Source organism: Melanotaenia boesemani, chromosome 4, assembly GCF_017639745.1.
Source record: "Melanotaenia boesemani isolate fMelBoe1 chromosome 4, fMelBoe1.pri, whole genome shotgun sequence".
Classification (NCBI taxonomy): domain Eukaryota; kingdom Metazoa; phylum Chordata; class Actinopteri; order Atheriniformes; family Melanotaeniidae; genus Melanotaenia; species Melanotaenia boesemani.
In genome coordinates, this window is record NC_055685.1 from 16,521,625 (window position 1) to 16,542,433 (window position 20,809).

The 20,809-nt window shown below is 37.9% G+C and overlaps 1 protein-coding gene across 1 annotated transcript; it reads right to left on the reverse strand.

The window, feature by feature from the left end:
- Positions 1–677: 677 nt before the first annotated feature.
- dkk2 (dickkopf WNT signaling pathway inhibitor 2) lies at positions 678–20,424 on the reverse strand. Its single transcript, XM_041981956.1, has 4 exons — positions 19,826–20,424; positions 5,554–5,707; positions 4,476–4,607; positions 678–2,663 (listed from the first exon to the last, which is right to left on the reverse strand). Exons 1-4 carry the CDS (start codon positions 20,015–20,017, stop codon positions 2,413–2,415), a joined length of 729 nt encoding a protein of 242 aa, XP_041837890.1. The 5' UTR covers positions 20,018–20,424; the 3' UTR covers positions 678–2,412.
- Between the last annotated feature and the right edge of the window lie 385 nt (positions 20,425–20,809).

Here is a 20,809-nt window from a genome sequence, read left to right on the forward strand (position 1 = left end):
ATCATTAGTATATGCATGAAGGGGGTCCACAAGTAAAAAGTCTAAAGTCTAAAAAGTAAAGAATGTGATGATGTGTCACTCAGAGTTGCATGCTGGGACAGGAACACCATCTTGTTGGGGATGCTGTCCCATTACTACACTGTAGACCACTGATGCCTGTTTATATTCTGTTTTGGCTGTAAACTGTCAAGCTTAGAGAGAGTCAGGAAGGAGTGACAGAGTTTGGAAAACAAAATTGAGGAGGGTGATCTTACAGGTCCTACTGTCTATTTATGTAGTTCACCTTTGCTTGTTGTTTATTATGCTATTATGATTATGATATTCACTACTTAAGCAAATCATACAAGTAGAAGTTAAAAGCCAAGGCAGTGTTTACTTCTCAATGGTCAAACCTATGAACAATTAATTTCTGTAATTTTGTCATAGATATAAAAATTCATATTTCAAATTATTCAAAAATTAATCTTCACATTTCTTTAACAAATGTGTTTAGATGCCATCATACACAAAATACTTAATCACAAGGTCCCCTTCAGAAGTTCACAAAGGATTTGCAGATGCTTTAATCAAGTAGTCTCTGAGCTTTGTGGTGGATTTGCAACCTGTCTAGCCGAGTACAGAAAATGGATGGAAAGATGAATAGATGACAAAGAATCAACAAGCAGTAACAAATCCCGTGTGGCCACTAATACAAAATACATTCTTTTTATTCATCCAACTTTGTAAATACAAATAAAAAAAAATCAAGAAAAGTATTCACAAAAACATTAAGTGAGACAAACATCTTCACACCATTTACACACCATTTACACAGAATATTTTGGAAAGTAATGTTTTCTCATATATCTTCTCAATGCATCTGTCCATAAAAATCTGCCAAAGCTATCTATGCTTCCCCCTTATTCATACACATGACCCTCATCATTTTCAATTAATCAAACAGTGCTTGTTTGATCCAACAATACTTTCTCATCTAGATCATTTAGCTGTACCATTTAGGATGTCATTATATGTACATGATATACACTGATTCTTAAATATAATGCTTCCAGTCTATTTACAATAAAAGAGCTTATTGATATTTCAGATGGTTACAAAATAAATGGAATTGATGCTTTGAAACACATCTTAAAGCAACAAGAGGCAATGTGGTATTACAATGGTATAATAAGTGGTTGTTTTACGGGCTATAAAAAAAAGCATTCACATCCAAAACAAAATTAAACTCTACTATTTCGTTTAAAAAGTATGTAGCCATATTTGAAAACTAAAACATAAACGAGGCCACGTGTCGTCAACAAAACATTGTTTCAAACTGCAAATTCTCTTTGAAAGCATCAGGTTTTTCTGGAGCATTTTTGTAATCAATCTTCCCACATCTTCATGTCTACTGGCTTTGCAAATGGAAAAAAAAAAATGCAGCTCCTTCATATCCTTGAATATTGTTCATGTGATTGGAAAAGCAGAACCATTCTCCATCTGGGATCAGTACCACGGAGCCACAGCAGCAGAGCTTTCCTCACTGCAGACGGTTTAAACCCACACAGTTGTATCGCAACAGATCTCAGCTTGTGTCTGACAGATAAGGTTTCCACAACAAACACGATTCTAATCACTCTTCTTGTGGCTAAAAACAGAGCAAAGAGCTGGTGCACCAGATGAAACTTGTCACTTCCAGAGCAAGGTTCTTGTTTCCTTTGGATTATGAGTATTTAGTGTTGCATATAAGTTACTGACAGTGTATGCAAGCAGCTCTTCAAATGACTTAAAGGGTGTGGATGCTGTTACAGATGTTAAATGTTTTGCATAGCTGAAATCTGTGAGGCTGTACATGAACAACAAGAAAAGTATAAAATGGGAGTTTGACGAAACAAAAATCAAGTAATGAAATACAGAATATTAAATATCAAATCTTTTACACTAACTGACTTCGTTTGATAATGAATGCACATTATATGACTGCACATGGTCTTTCTGTATGAATGTTATAAGTTGTACCTCGAGTTGCCTCCTTGTAAATAATCACATCACATCATGTACTGCTAACTTGGTGGCTCCCTGAACCTCATAAGAATGTGTTTTATATATTTAGTTACTTAACAAGCACAGCTTAGACTTATTGATCTCTCAAAACTTTAAGGTGTATGTGTGTGTGTGTGTGTGTGTGTCTGTGTGTGTGTGAGGATGCACATTTGAGTGTGGGTGCTGTGATGTACCAGCAGCAAACACATTAAAGCATTCCCATTTGCTCTCTTCTCTCTATAAAGTGAGCTTAAACCCACACGTCAGTTCTGTCTCTTGTTAGTCTTTGTCTTTTGCTCCTTTTCAATGTAGTCACAACCAATTCTTTTAAAAAACTTTCTCTGGCAGATGGAGTCAGAGGCCTTGATGCTGACGGCAGGCGCCTCAGTTTCAGATCTTCTGGCATATGTGGAGCCTGGACTTGGATGAGGAGGTGGCGTCTTTCCACACCTTGCAGGAGAGGCCTTTGGCGCAGTCGCAGCGCTGAAAGATTTCCAAGCCGTGAGAGCCTTTCTTTCTCTGCTTGGTGCACACCTCTCCCTGCCTGAGCACCGGTTTGCAGATTTTGTTCCAGAAATGACGGGCACAGCAGTAGCCTTCTGAGCAATCAGATGAGCGCAAGCATCGGTCACCATCATGTCCTTTCAAAGGAGACAAGAGACACTAATGAGCAGACTAAGTCAGCAAACAACAAACCCCAAACTAGATGTTAAGCTGGTACATGAGCCCTTGGTAAAACAGGAACAAATGCTTCATCAGTCACAGAAAAGTCCTGCATGAATTTGTGACCCATCAAGCATAAAAACGTTTTCTGTACAGCATTAATGTAAAGAAAGCAAAAGAAAATGTACAATGATTTTTCATTAAGCGTTTCTATTTTTCATGTGGATTTGTTTATACAGCCCTTTCCTCTCATTTAAGCTCAAATTGTGTAATAGTCTGAGACAGGCTACTAACATAGAGCAAGCAAACTATGACTATTTAGTATATCAAATGTAACATCAATCTTTGCGTCTTAGCAGGAGGTTGCAAATTACTCCTGCAAATGTATGATTACCATCATTTAGGCATGTAGGTTTTCTGTGAAACTCTTTTATGAGCTGGCCTCATGTCACCCATTGCAAAAGGTTGCATAATATTCCAAACCAGTCATCAGTTATTTCAGTATTAAGTTTAGCTATCAAGTCCATCAATGTAAATGGACTGTTTATTCATTGCTTCAACAACCATGATTTTTTTAAGCACTGGCTTGCATGAGCTTTTATAGTGTTATACACACTAAGTAATCAAGGTGCAGGAATGGTTCCAAGATGGTCCAGCTGAATTCCTCTAAAAAGTAGGGCACAAGTACTGTACATTGGAAATTGGTACATATCTATCTTCTTGTATGTATTTTTAAATGAACAGTTCTGCAGCCCTGCATGCCCATTTATGTTCTGCTACAGACGTGCCCATTGGAAATGGACTATTTTGAATTACTTGTTACCCAATGAATATGTTTTGGATTAAGGAAACTGGAGTACCCCCCCAAAAATTAAAAAGAATAAAAAAAGCACAGGTACAGCATGCAAACTTTAGATAGAAAGACCCCAGCTGAGATTTCAGCCAGGAGTCAACGGCATAAACCACAACAACACATTCCAGCCCACACTATTGAAGATTTTGCCTATTAGCGTATACCTTAAGGTTATTAAAAGGTAATTATGCACGTTTAGTTGTCAGTGACAATTTTATAGCTCTAGGAATAAACAGTGGTCCACAGTATTTACCCTAAGGACCCTTTCTGTACCTTACAGGGTACTTTTAAGATAACTGTACCTTAGGGTACAGAAATAAAACCTTCATTTCTTTGTGTGTACTGTATAAAGACAGCGAGTGAGCCAAGTATAAATAAAAGCAAATGGGCAAATTTATTGCACCTTTAAGCAGTGCTGTTATTTTACACTTATTTCAGCTTTACAGCCTGCTGTCTTGAGAGTGCATTCAGAGTTGAATGTCTCATTACTTTATGGAAAGGCCATTACATTAACTTAAATCAGGTGACATGAACGACAAGCAGGAGTCTCAGTGAGTTATTAGGAATAAACGTGCCAGCTCTGCATACTGTGGTTTTTACTTGTGTGTCACACAATGTGTGCTGCTGTCAGAGAAACTGTTTGCATGGCTTCATGTAGGTGCAGAAACAGCAAAGGCATTGTGGTTTCTTCTTGGCTCCCCACATAATGTTTTGGGTGCACCATCACTGACACATGAGCAGAAGGCCAATTATCAACATAGTTTGTGGACTGACATTGCCCATGAACTCTTAAACACATGCAGTGAACAACAAAACGATTCAGCCCCCCAATACCAGCTTCAGTGAAGATTACAACAAACTATAAGAGAAAAGACAATAGTGAAAATGTTTTCACTAGACATGTTGAGAAATAACATCATACAGAGCAACATCTAACCTTTAAGGGAAGGCCTGGCTTTTGCTTTCCCATTCTTCCTCCAGTTGTGGTCTTTGGTGGAGAGTTTGTTGTGTTCTTCTAAAGCTGGAATGTGAGGTGAGAGCTCACTCCCAGAGATAGGGACACAAGTATCTGCACGTAAAAAAAGAAGCAACAGAAAAAAAGGCTATTAAAGTACCAAGCAGACTATTAAATCTCACTGCTATCTTGACTAATTTAAAGGTCAGGGCTATGGGGGCTTTTGGAGGGATAAAATAAAAGACAAGTGAGAACATTTACAAGCCAAGCTTACACTGATCAGTAACTAGTACAGTACTTCATGATCAGAGTGCTCCTCAAAGTTCTCCTACTTTCCACCTTTCTGTCCCAGTTATCTGGCTAGATGACTTCATGGCATAAAAACTGATATCTTTAAGGGTGCCTTCACACCAAGATAGTCCACTAGACTCTGTACGATTGTGGACCCGATTCAGTTGGGGGAGGTTGCAACATTCTTCTGGACTGAGATTGCGTTTACGCTGCACTACTCAAACTAATCAGGCCTTTTAAATTAAGTGTTCCACTCTCCACCAGAGCCGGCACTGCACCAAGAGTTACTGAAGAAGAAGAAGAGACACACAATGAAGAAGAAAACTTGCTTATCTATTGGTTAATGCAGGACAGCTTCAGTCACTACCACATAACAGGTGAACGTGGAGCTGCATTAGATCCTAGCGGTCTTTGGCTGATCATATTCCTATCAGAACTTTTACTGAGTTCTTCCACATCTGACTGTGAGCCATTTCTCCCACCCAGAACCACCTAATGTCCCACACATGCTTATGTTTAGGTTGTTTGTTTGGTTGTGGTTGTTTACGCACAATGGCCAAACGCTGAATCCACAAGGCACTTTGCTTTGTAGTCCGCTTCCGGTACGCTTTCTCTCTCCTTGTTCGATATCTTTTCTCTATCCTGGTTCTGGAACATTATCTGATTTAAACATGTAATTTATTCTACAACATCAAGAAGACAAAGCAAAATTTTGCACTGAAGAATAAAATTCAAGCTTAAATTAAACTGTGCAAGTTTGCAAACTCACAGCTACTGCAGTGGTTCCCAGGACAGCACATGGCATCGCGATGGCAGCGCTTCTTCCTCTTGCGGCAGGAGAGACAGCGAGAGGGAGCCTGCTGAGGGCTGTGGCAGTAACTGCCCATGCCACACTCCTTGTCATTACTGCATGGATACACCAGCTGTGAGAGAGAGAGAAAAAAGTTCATTTATTTACCTGATTTAAACAGTGAAAAATAAAGATATAGCCATGACAAAAGACATCGTAACACCTTAAAACCGTCTGACTGCACACTTGTTTATGCTCAACATTAAATATGCCTTTGTATGCAGACAAAACCTTCTGTCCATTCTCTGCATTTGTGTCGTGCACACTCCAGTACATTCTCAGAGAGCATACAGATGCGTATCCAAAGACAGCGAACTAAGGAATATCAATGGAACTCATTAGAGGCAGTGTTGCCTATTATAACTCATGGGCAACCAGTGAAAGGAACAAGGAAGGAGCAGACAGCAGAAATGAAAGTACCTTGGTAGAGAGGTTGTGTGAATGTGCATGGAACTGAAGACAACATTTTTTTGTCTCTTTCTGAAAATGTGAGTTATGAGCTCCCCCACCTTCGCCATGTTACTTGCTACTGTCTGAAGGTGGAGTTTGAAATTGGAAGTGAACTCTGAACTCTGCACTCTGCTAAAAACCATGCCAGCATAAAGCACGCATGGGTGTATGTGGACAGTGACATCTGACGTTTCACACAGACATACCTTTTAATATACGTAAAGTAGATATAAATAGTCCCAAAGAGGATGTCTGAAAGAAAAACCCGTCAGTAGAGCCGAATATAGAGTAGAAACAATAAACACAAAACTAAAGAAGGCACAATCCCCAATCTAGGGGCCACTTCTTCAGAGAAACACCACAATTTTTTAATGTGATCTGGGTGCCCACCAAATATCACTGGCCAGATGAACTTCAGAAAGATTTTGAAAACAATTGTAAAACTTTTTGGACACCGCTGTACAGTTTAAATTTGCTTTAAAGTTGTTTGTTGAGACAAATAAAAAGTGCATCAAAATAATCTTGTCATGACCCCTTTCTTTGGGGATCACTTGAACATAGAAGCCTGACAAATCAGTTCATCTTGAGAATTGCACTATCAAAGACATTGTCAAAGTTGCTTACGTTTCAGAGTAAATCTGTAGGTGGTTATCGGCTTTATTACACAATGAAGCTAGACATTTTTCAGATTTAGTAAATTAACTGCATTGCTAGATTTCATTAGCACAGAGGTAGTAGGAGCTACAACTGAAAAAGCTTGTAATCTGTTATGTGGGATGATATATGATTAAAAAGAGGATGAGACCTAAAACAGAACCCCGAGGGACTCTATTAACCCTTAAAACTCTACAACACTGGCAGCATCCCCTGAGCACTATCACTTATAACAGAGATGGGGACTTGAGGCTGTGACTCAGACTAGAGTTGCACTCAAAATACTTGAGACTTGACTCAGACTCGCAATTTGACACTTGTGTACAATCTTTTTTTTCATTAACTTCACTCTGTCTGGTCTCCTGTCTGCTGTCTGTGTTGTCTGCTGTCATTTCCCCAGACATAACACTGACATGACATGCAAACACAGACGTGTCCATAGTGTATACGCAATCAATAAAAACACTGACCAGTGATTGCAGCTGTTGGTGCAGCACTATTGTAACTTTTGGGAATTAAAAACTTGATTTAAAACGTACCAATATAAAAGCAGAAAGCAGGGAAATCTGTGGTATTAAAATCCAGGACACTGGATCCTCCACATCCAACTTCATCTGCATTAAAAACACCTGCAGAGACTAGTCACTGTAATAATGGAGCTAATGTTAGAGTTAATGTTAGCAACAAGCTTAGAGCCACAACGGTGTAAACGTTAGCTTGTTACGACTTTTGTACCATCAGAATGGCTCCACTGAATGTGTTCAAAGGAAGAATGAGACATTTACTAAACATAAACTGCTGATTTTGCCATGAAGTTAAACTGGGATCATACCCACATGGTTTTAATGGGTCTTTTTTTTTTTTTTTTTTTAGAAAAATACAGCTGTTGCTGATTTAGGAATGTAACAAGTATTTATTGAACCTGCAAGTAATGGATCTAAATTAATTAGAATATTTTGTTTTTTTTATTCAATTTTAAAACATCTCAAATAAATTTTTCTTTACTCATCTCACAGTTATTTCAAGCCCTTAAAAACATGCTAAGATTTTCCTGATGCACTAGTGCAGGGATCACCAACTGTGGACCTGTTGAGCACTGTCCTGCATATTTTACTTGTTTACCTGTTTAGAAAAACCTGAGTCAAATTATTAATGGGACATTAAGAAGCTTGTGCAGAACTTGACTACAGGTTCATTTGAATCAGGTGTGTTGCAGCAGGGAAATGTCTAAAACCTGCGGGACAGTTGGTGATCCTGCACTAAAGTGTTATATTCTTGAGAAAATATTAAATGAATTGCAGTATTAGTATTTTAAAATTTTCTTTAGGTCCCAATGGATTTTGGCTCATATTAAAAACACTTGGATAAGTTAGCTCCATTTTAACCACATTTACTAATCTGAATAAATATCCATGTTCATCTACAGGTTTTCCAAATTGAGTAAATCAAAAAAAAAATGTCCAGAGGACAAAGACAGAGCATTTTTCAGTTTAAGCTAAAAATCAATGTGGTTGCTAAATGCTGGTAAATGAATACATGAGTAAGGATTTTGTCATGGTCTGTGTGTTTTTGGTTAGTTTTACTGTCCTGTGGGTTCATTGTCTTGTCTCTTTTGTCTGTTTTGTCAGCTTTTAGCTGTTATGCTGCAAACAAGTGGAACAAATTGCCAGTGGAGATTAAACTTTCCCCAAATGTAGACATTTTTAAATCCAGGTTAAAAACATTTCTTTTCTCATGCGCCTATGCATGAAATCTGCACAGTAACTTTTTTTAACTTCTCTTGCTTTTAATCATTGTAATGTAATTTATTATTTTATTGTGATTATGTGTTGATTATGTGTTGATGCCTTTTACTGTTCTAAAAATCTGTAATGTCTTTGTTTTATGTAAAGCACATGAATTGTCCTGTACATGAAATGTGCTATACAATTAAACTGCCTTGCCTTGCCTTGCCCTTGTTTTCCTGTTTTATTTCGTAGTTCCTTCCCTGGGGTGTTGCTTTCTGCTTCCTGTTCATTTTTACACCTGCTTTAATTTGCTTCACCTGTTCCTTGTTAGTTCACCTCAGTGTATTTATATCCCTTGGTTTCAGTGGACCTTTGTCAGATCATCTTTCTTGTTTCCATGTCATGTGGTCCCTGAGGACTTTGGTCCATTAATTAAAACATTGATTCCTGTACCTGTCTGCTTCCTGCATTTGGGTCCACTTCCTCACCTCCGCTGCATAGTGACAATTTAAGAATTCCTTGGGTATTATAGTGCAGACTTTTAAGCAGACCAGACAGCAGACTTTACAACTTAGAGTGACTTGCAGCTTGACTTGGCCTTGCAACTGAAAGACTTGAGACTTGACTTAGACATGAGGTCAAAGACTTAAGGCTTGACTTGGACTTGCAAAAATGAACTTGTGAACATCTCTGGCTTTTATTGTCAACAATTTCTCAGAAACTGTAGTGTGTAACTCTGTGGGGTAAATTGTGATAAATAGCTTAGCCTTTAGGTGATCTACAGAAGTTTTCCAGGCATTTATATACTGTCCAGGAGGTTTACAATCAAGCAGCATAATTGTTCTCTTCCACACTGAGTAATCCATGATTACAAGATTATGTATCACATTGTCATAGTTTTAGAACTACGCTGCTGAGAGTCCTCTTTTTTGACCCGGAGATTATGATAAAGTCATTTCCTGTCAAAATTTCGATCAATTAGACAGCTTAAATTGATGTTAATAAAAAGTAACCAAGTTCAACAAGTGACAAGAAAATTATATCTCTGTTTTAAAAGTACAAAAATAATGGTCCTCTATGGCTGGAATACAGCAAAGATGTTTTTGATGCACAGTAGCACCAACAATGAGCTGAGTTGGAGTTAATTTGGTGAGGATAGTAGGTAAATGCTGTAGGATCACAAATAACTGTAAATAGCATTGCTAGAATAAGCAGAAGTTGACAGTTTAAAGTTGACAGTGTCAATGCCAATATTTTTTTCACTTGAAAACCAAGACTTGACAGAATGATATGCAGATGAGAAAAGGCTTACTGTTGATCTGTATGTTATTTCTACAAAGCTCTGTTAGTAATCACTTCTGTTTAGTTTTTTGAGTGGCCTTTATGGTGCTCTATGTATTAATACATTCATCTGACAACATTTTAACCCTTATAATCTGACAACTGAGGCTGTCATGAGAAAAATGTCTGTATCTTGACTGTTCTTAAGAGTTGAGGTTCTACATGCATTTTTATGTTAAAAGAAATAGGTGGGCCAAAAATAGCAAAAATGGCTTTCAGTTTTAAAGGATAAAGCATTTAACATAAGTCATAATATTGTTTCTTACTACGAATTTGGCAAAGAAGCTTCTTCAGTATACTAATGTTTTATGCTCTACCAAATAAGATTATGCATCATTTATCACAATCTTGAACCAAATTAAGGGGCTGCATTATAGTAGTTATAACTGATCAAGGTAGGCAATACATCTGGTCACAACACAGCAATACCCCACATACACCTAAAGATTCTTTAGTAGCTTCTTTAGTGCTACTCAGAGCTCAAAATATGTGGAGCAACACTTAATTTTTACTAGATACACTTTGGTTTGAGCTCTTTGCTCTCTACCCTCTGAAAATAAGCACACTTGACAGACCTCTAACTGGATTATTCGGTTCCATTCCTTCATATCCTCCTTTTCTTACAAAAGAAAAAAATATGTGTGAGTGACGTTTGTTTGGAGCAAATACTGGACTCAGGACAGATTCGGCTGAAGCTCTAAGTGAAGGGTGCGAATCAAAGTTAATCCTAAGCAAGTAAATTTATCTGTATTTTTAAACAATCATTGTGAATCATTGCCACTGAAGAACTATGAATCTTATGTTTAAAGAAACCAGGCCAGAGAGATGTGTAATGATCCAAGAGTCCTTTAATTGTTTCAGAGTTGGTTGTTACAGTCTAAAAACTCCAATATGTCTCTAATTTTCATAGAAATGTAATCAGAATTGCTCTCCCCCCGAACAACCGAGTTCATTCTGAAAATAAATGTTTTTGTTGAAAGTTTCAAAAATAGGCTCTGTTGTTTTGAAAGCTAAAACTAAATACTTTCCACCCCCACTGTATTAAACAAATGGCACTATTTCAGTTTTTCCCAGTTCCCTCAGAGTGCTCAGAGGTTTAATGAGACATTACTGAGCGGTAATTTTAGTGGGCAATCATACTTTTCATAATTATTTTGGCAGTGATTTTGATGTAGTATTTCTGGGATTTTTGTTGTTGTTTTTTAGTTGAAAGGTTGAGACATACTTTGTAGTCCAGAAAAGAGCACATGGAGCCTTTAGGTCTTTTCCTTTAGTACACTGAAATCACCACAAAAAGGGAAAAAAAGCACTTTAGAGACCACAACATCGACTGCCCCTATAAGTGAAAGATACTATGAATGCTAACCCATTTTTCCACAATGATTGTCTACACCACTGAGAAGTTTCACTGGAACTGTCTTAAAATAATTCCTTTTGCATCCAAGTCCTATCATAGGCTAAGAGCAGGAGAAGCACAGTTTGGCATGAATGGTTTTAAAAAAAAATCAAATAAACTTTGCAGACACATAAAACAATCTCATAAATTTGCACTGAACTAATCAACGAAGAATAATGTTAAGAACAGCTGCAGGAAGGAGAGACGAGAGTATAAAACTCTGACCACAGTTTCTCTGATTGCTGAACATCGGTGTCTCATTTTAAGTTATTCATTTATATTTTAGGGTGCAAAAGATGACCAAAGTTGTCAGGAATGTGTACAACACAACACCTAGTCATACATTTAAATTAGTAAAATGACTTGAAAGTGAAATCTAACCACCATACCACCAGCAGCACCACATGTACATTTAGCTGGCACTTCAGTGACAGATCTGATTAAGTGTGGCTTACCACTGACAAACATGGAGTGGTCGACATGAAAAATCTGAGCAAAATCATTATAGCTACAGTAAATGGAGGGGCCACTTTTGGGGTGTAAAGGCCAGCGGAGACGAGAGGCCATGCTGTAAAGAAAAGGAAAAAGATAGAAAAGAACAAGCATGATTTTAAGCACAAAAGTACACTGCAATTTAAATCAGTCATATTCATATTTCAGCACATTAGAGGTGGTTACTCGTGCTGGAGCTTCAGAAAATTACACTTGTTGGATGGTTGCCACTCTGACTTTCTCAGGCTGGAAACACATGAAGGCAGTGACACAGCCAAAGAATAATGAGTAGAAATCATCCATCATTATGACAGATTCCCAGACTGCAAATGAACAACATGTTGATGAAAGTAACAAAGTTTTGATGGAGTTGAAGAAATTCTTAATTACCATAAAGTTAATACATTTAATCTATGAAAACCTCATAAAGAAATAATATGATCCTCACCAGGCCTCAAGAAATGTTAAATACAACCACAAATTAACAATGATTTAACATTTTACACTGTGCCATTATTTATTCAACTAAAGCAAAGCCAAAGGGCAGAAGCAGTGTGTATAAAAACTAAGTGCATCCCATGACAAAATCACCTTTGGCAGCAATGTCTTGAAGTCATTATTTTCTGTATGACGTCATCAGTCTCTCATATTATTGTCTAGGAATTCTGGCCAACTCTTCTTTACTGTGTTCGTTAAGGTTTGAGGGTCATTTGTTTCTTGTTCAGCCCTCTTAAAGGTACCATCACATAATTTCAATCAGGTTAAAATCTTCATTTGTTTCTTTTTCAGTCATTCTGCTCTAGATTTGCTGCTGTGCTCAGCATCATTAGCAACGTTTAGATGGACAAATATTTTATCAATAAGTCAAGCTGGTCAGAGATTTTAGATTAGCTAGATTTTAGCTGACAAGTGAGCTACCAAGTGAGACCACCACCCCACGATCGTAACGCTTTTGACATGTCCAATGCCTACTAGTTCAGAAGAAGTGTTTTCTTTTTTATTTTGCCAATCAAAAGCTCAATAACCCTCAAGTCTTTCAGCTTCTAAGAAAAACATTGGCTCCTCCACAGTCCCGTCCTGTTTTGCAGCTGAAATTTTTCAAGTCTTCCCTGAAACTCATTGCAGCATGTAACCCTCACATGATTCAAGTATGCGCAGAATAAACATCCACCACAAAACAATGGGAATGGATATTTTTTTTCTGCTGATCTGAGTAAACCAACCAGACCAGTTGGATCAGCTGACATGTTTACATGATGCATTTTTATTCTGATCTGATGTTCGATCACATTAAAAGTGCTCCATGTAACCCAATTTCAGTTTTGGTCGACTCAATGACCTCAAGGCGTCAAGGTCACGTGCTGGTAAAAACACACCCAAATCATCAGTCCTCCACCACCATGCCTTTCATTAGGAATGAGGTGTTTGTGCTGATATGGTTTGTTTGGTTTTTATCAAATATGGTCCGATGCAGCATGACCAGACATTTCCACTTATGTTTCATCTGCCCAGCGGACATTATGTCACAAGACTTGCGGTTTGTTCAGAAGCATCTTTGCTAACATAAGCCATGGCAGTCTTTCTTTTTGAAAAGCTGAGACTTTCTCTTTGCAATCCTTCCCTAGAATCCACCTAGTTCATTTTTTTGTTGTTGTTGTTTTTTCTTGTACTGTCATAAATGTTATCATTTAACACACTAGTCTATTTAAGACTAGTGTAGTCATTTAAGATTAGTCTACTCCTAAACATACCTCTGTACTTTTTCTGGAAATTGCATAGTTGAACCTCAGGGTGACTTTCCAGGCAAGTCGTCTCCTGAGAAGATTGGTAACCTTCTTAAATAATTTCTGCTTCTTAATAAATATTCTCAATGTAATTTCAATAATGGACTCCAAATTGTTTAGATTGCCTTATAAACCTTACCAGATTTATGAGAACAAAGACATCTCTGAGAAAATTCTGCATATCTTTGATCATTGGCATTGAGTTAACACTCAAATAAACTAGCGAACTGGTCTCCACTGGTGTTTGGAGACAACCAGGCTGGCTGCTCCTACTGCTTCTTGTCATCACAGTAATCACCTACTGGTCCTGATGTTATACAGACATTATGTTATTCTTCATCCCCTTGAAGGAGACAAATAATCATATCCCTTGATAACTGCTGTAAGCCTGCTGGATAAGTTTTGTGAAGCTATTATTTCAGAGGTCAAAAGTAAAGTAAAAAGTTCAAGTGTAATTATACACACATAGGTGAAGACAATTTTTTTAAATACAACTGGAGAATGTGCTAGAAATATGGTGTGATCAGACTTTATCTTCTCTTTTTTTTTCCCCTACCACTAAAAAAATGCTTTTATCTACGTATATAAAGACAAATGAGGCCCGCCATGTGAAAGGTCTCTTCATATGACCACATCTGATTCTGATTTGTGTTTCTGGCCATGCAGCAGTTCTATTTCAGTTTCAGTGCAAGGCACATATACAGGAAAGACTGGGATAGGAGAAGAAGATGACCTATGCTCACCTCTTTCATCATGGCCCATGCAAGACAGCCCTTTGAAACCCAGAGATACCTGACCCCATAACCACAGCTGATAATCTCGCCTTATCCTGTTATGTTTTAAAATGCCTCATTTGCAACTTCTGAGGGACAAGGTTTCATTTGGATGCATCTTACTCATCTCATATCTTTTTTTTCTGTTGCTCCCTTATTTTTACCTAAGCAGCCTTTGCACATAAAAGCGTAACCTTGGATCCTGCACGGGAAGTGGGTTTAAAACTGTGTACTCTGAATCCTCTCTTGATATGCTGGTGAGATAATAACGGAAGAGACAGACAGCGATCCATAAGGGAAGCCCCTGGTCCTGTCTTGTGCTGCTCTCGTGCTGGTAATGCACTGTTGCTTTGAAGAGGCGCCTTACATGTGCGGGAGCAACAATCTACAAGGGATATACTTCAGGATATACAGGGCTTTGAACCCTTACTCCCGGTCTTTGAGATCCCTTATTTACCTCTGTACAGTCATTCCAAAGTGCTGATATAAGTCCATGGACGTACTCTGTAATGAATATAAATATCACTGACAATGTTTTAACCTCCTCACCTGAGTCTGAATGTTTAGAATCTAGGTACATCTACCCCTAATTTACAACTGCAGAGAAAAATAAAAAAAAAAAAAGAAAAAATCAGTAAGTTTTCAGAAATGCATATTTACATTTGACTGATAAAAGCCTTTAGTGACCTCAGTGATCATAATAAAAGCATATGTCCTGTTGTGGCAGAGACAACAAAACTTGCACTGAACTTGGCAAAAAGGTTTTTAAATTCTCGGCCCCTGCAGCCTGGAGCAGCTTGCAAACTGACTTAAAACTGCAGGAGCTGATCTCAGATCTTTTAAAAATGTCTTAAAGACTTGGGAGGCTGACTCAATAGATGTCTGTAACTGCTTGTCCAGTTAACTATGCTTTCCCTATTGTTTTGACCTCTTAGATTTATATTTTATATGTTTTATATTGTATGTTTTATGTTGTTTGTTTTCTGAATGGTTGTTTTATTTATTACTGCCTGTAATGGAATTTGGGCTACTGCTGTCTTGGCCAGGGCTCTTTTATTTCTTTGATTAAAAAAAAAGAAAAAAAGAAAAGAGAGAGAGAGGGATAAAGTTAAGGTGGCTGAATGAATAAACAAGGGTGCATTGATATGATCCACTACAGGGTCATATCAATGTAATCTAATCTAATTGTCCAGGCTGTAAGATCCTACAGTTTCCAAACAAAGACACACTCCTCGTACATTTGCTGCTTGTGTCCTAACTATGATGCAGTCATTGTGTTAGTGACCATTTATGAGCTTGTGATAACTGGAAAATATGCTGATGTTGAAAGATGTCCTCAAGACACTGTTAACTTCCACAAAACACAGGAGTTAAAAATGGTCTGGTCAATGGCATTTTTTTTTCTGATACATCCCCCTTTATTCATTCATTTTCAGTCAACTATCACTTCTGACTAGCTAGGTTTGTTTGTTTGTATGTTTGTTTGTTTGTTCATGCACATAGGGCTATATGCTCAAAATACACGATTTGGGTTTGAAAAGTACTTCTATTTACAACTTTATCTTATTTTTCTGCATATGAACAAAGGTTCATGTAACACCTTTTCTCATTATATTTTGTCTCATTTTCATGTAAAAACAAAATACTGTTACTAATACAATTCACTCACTTAATGTAGCATTGAAAGAGCTAATGTGTGCTAAGTCAGAAACTCATAGAAGGTTTATTTCCCTCAACCTAACCAAGTACATCTGTTGACTAAATGGAACTAAATAATGCAAAAACAAAGCAAATAAAAAAATTTAGCAAGTCATTGATCTTTTTCGCTCTATCTATCTATCTATCTATCTATCTATCTATCTATCTATCTATCTATCTATCTATCTATCTATCTATCTATCTATCTATCTATCTATCTACCTACCTACCTACCTACCTACCTACCTACCTACCGACCGACCGATCTATTTATCTATGACTACAGCTTTTTATTACAAAAATATCCATCTAATCCAGTATCAGCATTTCCCAGTTCTATTTGTTGACATACAGCATGACTCACAATAGCTTTATATGAATATAAACAGAGCTACATGGATCAAAATAAATAGAAAAGCCATTATTGTCTCATTTTTCTTGATGTCACAGTGCTCTGATCTGTCTTAACATAAACTGTCATATTTGAATGAATCATTTATCTATTTTGACCAAACTGTGGTTTCTGCCTAGCTCTACTCCTAACACTGCTGATTCACTGCTTGTTATTGTCTTTAAAACCTTCAAATATGACTGATACTCCTCTCAATTCTAATAGGGTCATCAATGCAAATGATAAAACTTAAAAAAAAACTCACAATGTCCTCAGTATAGGCAAAGATCACTTTTCTGAACAATGACTTATAATGTAAGTCTTAGCTAGCTACACCTCTTAGTGCCTTAATTACATCATATTTTGCTGTGTGTAAAAAAAAAACAAGAAAAAGCACTTTTCATATACTATTCTGCCATTATGTTTCTGGGTTTTTTTTTGTTTTGTTTTGTTTTGGGGTTTTTTTGTTGTTGTTTTTTATGTACAATAGTACAGTACAACAAAGATTTGGTGATGGATTTCTTCTTTACAGTCACATCTTCTGCTCCCTGTCTTATGATTGCACATGACCTTCAGAGCTCCAGCTCGTAACCTGAAGCTCTGAATGGTGTTAATGAGTCGCTGGGGCCTTAAGGAGTCAAATAAACAATGTCACTATATAAACAGACTTCATATGCCCTGAAAGCACAGACAGCCTGTATCAGATAACATAGGGATGACTGTGCACAACTCACTCACACAAACCATGTCTTCAAACACAGCTTGGCGTCTCTCATCACACAAAACACATGTGTTTATAGCCACATCTCTTTGAGGACTAAAATCCAGAGTCTCCAAAATCTAGACCCTCCTTATGTTAAGTCTACATTCTGAGTTGATCTTACTTGGTGGACACGAAAAAGGCATTTCTTCAAAGACTATCAAGGCAAAGAGGAAAAGCTCTTGATGGTAATCTAGGAGGTGGGTTTGCACTAAAAGGTGTAATCCTGTCGAGTTAGATGTTCACAGCTTTCCTCTCTCATCAGGGCCATGGGCCTGGGACCACCACACATGAGGGCTCTAAAGTTTCCATTGTAAGGCATTAAAACACTCACAGGGTGGAAAACAAAGTGAGCCCAGCACCAATTAGTGGGCACACATCTCCCTAAGCTTTTCTTTAAGTTTCCCCACTCATCAAGATAACTAAACAGTCATTTTTGTGTTAGGGAGGTTAAACAGAGAGAAAAGGTGACTAATGCGCATCTGAACTATTACAGATAGTTGGTTCTACCTATGAGTGCTGACTGTCAAGGTCTGAGGTTTTGGTACGTCGGTTTTACTCCAGTCAAGTTGACGTTATAAGAATGAATCTTTAACCAGATCTGAAGATAGAGAAATAGCCAAAACCTGCCTTAGTTTGGGGGTGGTTAATGTCATGCTTATCCACACACTTTGTCAGCAGATACAGGAAATGAATGCACGTTGAGATGTTGACATTTTAATCTGATGAATATAACTTTAAATTGCATCCTGATTTCCTGCAGCAGCCTCTTGTCCACACCCGGGTAGCTGGGTTTTCTCCCTCAATATTCTGCTTCATTTAAATTAAATCAAATTAGGGCAATTTTTGAGAAGCTCTCATGTCATTTGGCAAATATTCTGAATCTGTGTAATGGTGTTTCAGTACCTCAAAGTTCCTTGTGCTATGTGAAAATGCTATTTATCCTCATTTATAAGTTCATGGTTATGGTAGTTGATGGCAAGCTCACCATCACACTTTATGCCACAGATTTTTAAGAGGTGTCATGATCTCTCAATCACTCCTCCCAAATCTGAGCAAGCCGGCAATGTGATAATTTGACTATAAATCTATTTGTTGCATATCAGCAGCAAGGTTCCCTGTGATGTGTTAAACCAAAAAAGGAATTTGAGCTGTTTTATGCCCATTTTCCAAATCTTCCCCAAAACTTTTATCAGCAGATTAAATATATTCGAAAGCCCACTGTGAACAGTTTTTTTAGAAAGAAACTGCCTCATTGTTCTTTGTTTTGGATTTATTTTGAGGCTACTTAATTAGATAATCAAAGGAAAAGTAATTGCAGTTAGACTGCTGATTGCTGCTAAATTGCACATTTTTGTCATGGCAGCAACATGAAGAGAGTAAATGTGCTATGTTGAATTTATTCTCATTAAAAGTCACTGCATGATGCAATGCAGGAGGTCAGTGCAGCTTACAATTCTGGATACTTTCTTACTGTAAAAATAAAAAAGGCACACATACATGTAAAATGCATATATAATATTTATCCCTATCTGGCCATTAAAGTGTTTGGGCATCTTCATTTGACAAAATACATCATGCCATTATGGTGGTCTTTCCACACTCATACGTTTCCCCTCCAACAGTCCACTTTTCCAAACCACTCCAGATTATTGCAATGGCAAAGATGTTAGCAGGCGTTCAAATTGAGGTTTGGCACGGTAGCTTTAGGTTGGATCTCCACACTCCACTTAGGACAGAGTGTGGCTTTTCCATAATTCTTCTGTCTGAGCTGAATGCCCTTGCTCTCGGCACTACACACTTCACAGACATACAATACTTTACCACCATAGCAAATGATATTGCAGACGGCTGAGAACTTATGTAAAGACAAGGGAGTCTCAGCAGGTTGATGTACAGACTGACTGCTGTTGGAGATGTGACGGAGATGTGGTAGTGCCATCTGCTGCTCAAAAAGTTACTGGGAGGGCATCTCCAACAGCTCTATTTTTAAGGATAGGTTAGAGGTGATACTTTCCAGCAAATGAATATTTATCCAAGAGATGAAGATCTGAAATTCTTAATTTTTTTAATATTATTACACCACCCATTTATTAGAGATGATATTTACAGAAAAAAATATTGGCCAAGAGAAAGCATAATTTTTGCTAAATTTAGTAAAGAAAAAAACTTAATGTATAAAATTCACAGCTTGTGAATTTTCTGTTTGAGATCAAACCGCAGTATTGTGGCACTTTGTTGAAACAGCATGGATTGATAACCTTTGAGTGGGTATTAAGTGGTTTGTAAGAATATCCAACAGAGGCCCAACAGAATCTCATAATCCCAGCAAGCGTCTGGACCACTTTAATGACACTAAGACCCAGACAGAAAATTACCCCAAGTGTTAACTTTTTCTCACATTTCTGCTGGCATTAATGATTTACTGTGAAGTGTGCAGCACCCGACTGTGGCGTCAGGTTTGAAAGGCAATTAGGGTTTATGAGGGGTCCAATCCTCGCAATTTCCAATAACGATTCACATATGAGAGGGAGCTTGTTTTTAAGACCTATATTTCTATTGTACTCATTTGCACTAAAATAAATAAATAAATAAATAAAAATAAAACACTTCTGAAACTTTGATGTAATTATAGTCTCATTAGCGCGAATCTTTTGGTACTCCATAAAAACGTGACACGTATCCTATTTCACATTTTCCGGACAGCTTAGAAAGGTGAACTTACCTGCGGAAGGATGTTGTGCTTCTTGGTGATAACTGCTGAGCGGTTAGTAGCCGGTATTGGCGTCTCTTCCAAGTGACCAGGCTTAATAGAGTTTGCTTTTGGGCGCGCCTCTGATACCTGTGATGTCCCTGTCCTCAAAGAAGCGACGAGAAACATCACAGCGCAGCATCTATTCCAAGTAGAGACGAGCATCCTCAAAATAATGCCTGCGTTTCTTTTTAGTCTTTTTCTTTTAAGAAAAATGTGCAAAACCTCCTGAACAGCTTTGACTTGGTGTCGCAGAAGTTTAGTTTCTCAATGACAAGCGTGCGCCCCGGCACAGTCCATGCGCCCCGTTCGCCAGACTGCAACAGCGACAGTCAGTAATGATGAAGCTAATTTTATTCTGCTTCGACCAAAACAAAATTTTAAAAAATGTAAAAAGAAAAATCAGATGTTAAAGAGAATGAATGCCATAGACAGTTTTTATCTGAAGGCAATAGAGAACCCGGTGTAGCAGGGAAAAGATGGAGAGGTGGATCTGTTGAAACGCAGATGATACGAGGGTCAGAAAGAGGCTTGTCAGGAGGTCCCCACTGAGTCTCTGTCTGGCTCTGAGTGAGCATTAAGTCCAGCAGTTGGCCGTTTTATGATCTCGGATACTTTCTTTTTATAGGATTCTAATGAGTTTGCTTCCTCCGCCCCTATTCACGACTGACAAAGAATGAAACTGATCTGAGTGCGGCACTGCTGCTCTTGTATTGTCGTCTCGACACCGGCACCAGGAGCCCCGTTGGGGAAAAGCTATAAAATTATACACTGTGTATTTTAACTGAGCACTTGACCCTTTTTACTGCGAGGCGGTTGGGCAGACATAGGAAATGGATTTTGGAGGGTGGGGGAGTTGAGCTGAACTGTTTTAAAGAGGGGTAGTTATTGTACGTATAAGGTGGAAACTTTTTTCCATTATCACAAAAATTCAATTATGTTCCAAGGAAATGTGTG